This window comes from Oncorhynchus mykiss, chromosome 7 (assembly GCF_013265735.2).
Source record: "Oncorhynchus mykiss isolate Arlee chromosome 7, USDA_OmykA_1.1, whole genome shotgun sequence".
NCBI classification, from domain to species: Eukaryota; Metazoa; Chordata; class Actinopteri; order Salmoniformes; family Salmonidae; genus Oncorhynchus; species Oncorhynchus mykiss.
This window is the reverse complement of record NC_048571.1, coordinates 81,162,296-81,164,795: the sequence shown is the minus strand read 5'-3', so window position 1 is coordinate 81,164,795 and position 2,500 is coordinate 81,162,296. Positions and strand designations below refer to the sequence as shown.

The 2,500-nt window shown below is 42.7% G+C and overlaps 1 protein-coding gene across 5 annotated transcripts in view; it reads right to left on the bottom strand.

Moving 5' to 3' along the window:
• LOC110528579 (acid-sensing ion channel 1) overlaps window positions 1-2,500 on the bottom strand; it is a 334,789-nt gene that overhangs the window by 19,126 nt on the left and 313,163 nt on the right. For all 5 annotated transcript variants that reach the window (XR_005052678.1, XR_005052679.1, XM_036984198.1 and 2 more), the window contains one exon: window positions 325-381. Coding sequence is in view for 3 of the 5 variants with exons in the window: in XM_036984198.1 (XP_036840093.1) it covers window positions 325-381 (57 nt within the window). In the remaining 2 variants the exon portion in view is untranslated. The remainder of the gene's footprint in view (window positions 1-324; window positions 382-2,500) is intronic.

Sequence of the window (2,500 nt, the reverse complement as noted above, 5' to 3'; positions counted from 1 at the left end):
CTGCTATTACAGCCTCCACTCTTCTGGGAAGGCTTTCCACTAGATGTTGGAACATTGCTGCTATAACAGCCTCCACTCTTCTGGGAAGGCTTTCCACTAGATGGTGGAACATCGCTGTGGGGACTTGCTTCTATTCAGCCACAAGAGCATTAGTGAGGTCGGGCACTGATGTTGGGCAATTAGGACTGGCTCGCAGTCGGCGTTTGATGGGGTTGAAGTCAGGGCTCTGTGGAGGCCAGTCAAGTTCTTCCACACTGATCTAGATGAACCATTTCTGTATGGACCTGGCTTCGTGAACGGACAGAGATAGGAGGTTTTACTTACCCAAGGCAGGGTCGGCACACTCCTTGTACTGCTCTGGGGTACAGTATGGGGCATCTCCTGAGGAAAACATGACAGAGAGACAGAACACAACGTCCTGGATGAGGAAGAGGATGAAGAGGGGACGTCTTTTGTCATTACAACTCCTTGTTCTCTCTTGATTGATTTCATCTGTCTTATATAAAAAAATAAAACTTTTTATTTTACCAGTCAAGAACAAATTGTTATTTACAATGACGGCCTACACTGACCAAACCCAGACGATGCTGGCCCTATGGTAGTCCCAATCACAGCCGGATGTGAAACAGCCTGGATTTGAACCAGGGACTGAGATGCAGTGCCTTAGACCACTGTGCCACTCGGGAGCACTATCTGCCTGGAGTACTCCTCCTACCATGTTGATCTAATCTCCTCATTTAATGACTGATGTCATCGGTCTTATCTGCCTGGAGTACTCCTCCTACCATGTTGATCTAATCTCCTCATTTAATGACTGATGTCATCGGTTAATGACTGATGTCATCGGTCTTATCTGCCTGGAGTACTCCTCCTAACATATTGATCTGATCTCCTCATTTAATGACATGTCATCGGTCTTATCTGCCTGGAGTACTCCTCCTACCATGTTGATCTAATCTCCTCATTTAATGACATGTCATCGGTCTTATCTGCCTGGAGTACTCCTCCTAACATGTTGATCTAATCTCCTCATTTAATGACTGATGTCATTAACACTGGTGTCCTTTCATGTTCTCCAGATTGGACGACCTCTTCCATTAGTGAGAACACAGTTAAAGAAAACACAGCAGCCTGATGTCTGGGATACAGTGAATTAGCTCCCTCCTGTCCTATAATTATAGTTATTCACATCCCTGCCCCACTGTTGACATTCAGTAACTATAGTTATTCACATCCCTGCCCCACTGTTGACATTCAGTAACTATAGTTATTCACATCCCTGCCCCACTGTTGACATTCAGTAACTATAGTTATTCACATCCCTGCCCCACTGTTGACATTCAGTAACTATAGTTATTCACATCCCTGCCCCACTGTTGACATTCAGTAACTATAGTTATTCACATCCCTGCCCCAGTGTTGACATTCAGTAACGATAGTTATTCATATCCCTGCCCCACTGTTGACATTCAGTAACTATAGTTATTCACATCCCTGCCCCACTGTTGACATTCAGTAACTATAGTTATTCACATCCCTGCCACACTGTTCCAGTAAAATGCCACCGGCAGGTCTGGAGTGATGAGGATTAATGAATGAGATCATGACAGAAGCTACAGAGGAAGCTACATAGTGTCCCTAATGCACCCCCTATTCCCCAGAGAGTGCATTTCTTCTGACCAGAGCCCCAGTCAAAACGTCTGACCTATATAGGGAGTAGAGTGCCACTTGGGACACAGTGGAGGAGGGCGGATTACTGATTGATACTCTGGGGACACGTGTTTTTCACAGCACACAGAATAACTTCTGAGATACACTGCTACTGCTATTTCTAACAAGCACCAATTACAGGTGTTGGTTATGGAAACAATTTAGAATAAAAGCTAGATTCCACATTTAGATAGCACTGACTAGGCTGACAACAATGGGTTTTATAGGACTGAATCATAATAAAAGCTAGATTCCACATTTAGATAGCACTGACTAGGCTGACAACAATGGGTTTTATAGGACTGAATCATAATAAAAGCTAGATTCCAAATTTAGATCTAATCCCAAAATGAGTAGAACATATATTATATTGTTTATCTGGCCTTGACACTGATTAGGGTGACAAACATTGGCATAGCAATTGTTCTGACAAATTCAGCACAACCAATGTTGGTCACTACTACCCATTTTATAATTGGATGGTTCAAGCCCTGAATGCTGATTGGCTGAAAGCCGTGGTATATCAGACCATATACCACGGGTATGACAAAACATTTGTTTTGTCTTTTCTAATTACATTTGTAACCTCGTGGGTTAAGTGGTATATAGCCAAATAAACTACGGCTAAAGGCTGTATCCAGGCACTCTGCGTTGCGCGTATAAACTGCCCTTAGCCGTAGTTTATTACCATTCCTCCTCGGGCCTAATTGCTTTAATAGATCACAGATAATAAATATAACAAAGATAATAAAGATAAGAAATAGAACAAAGATAATAAATAGAACAAAGA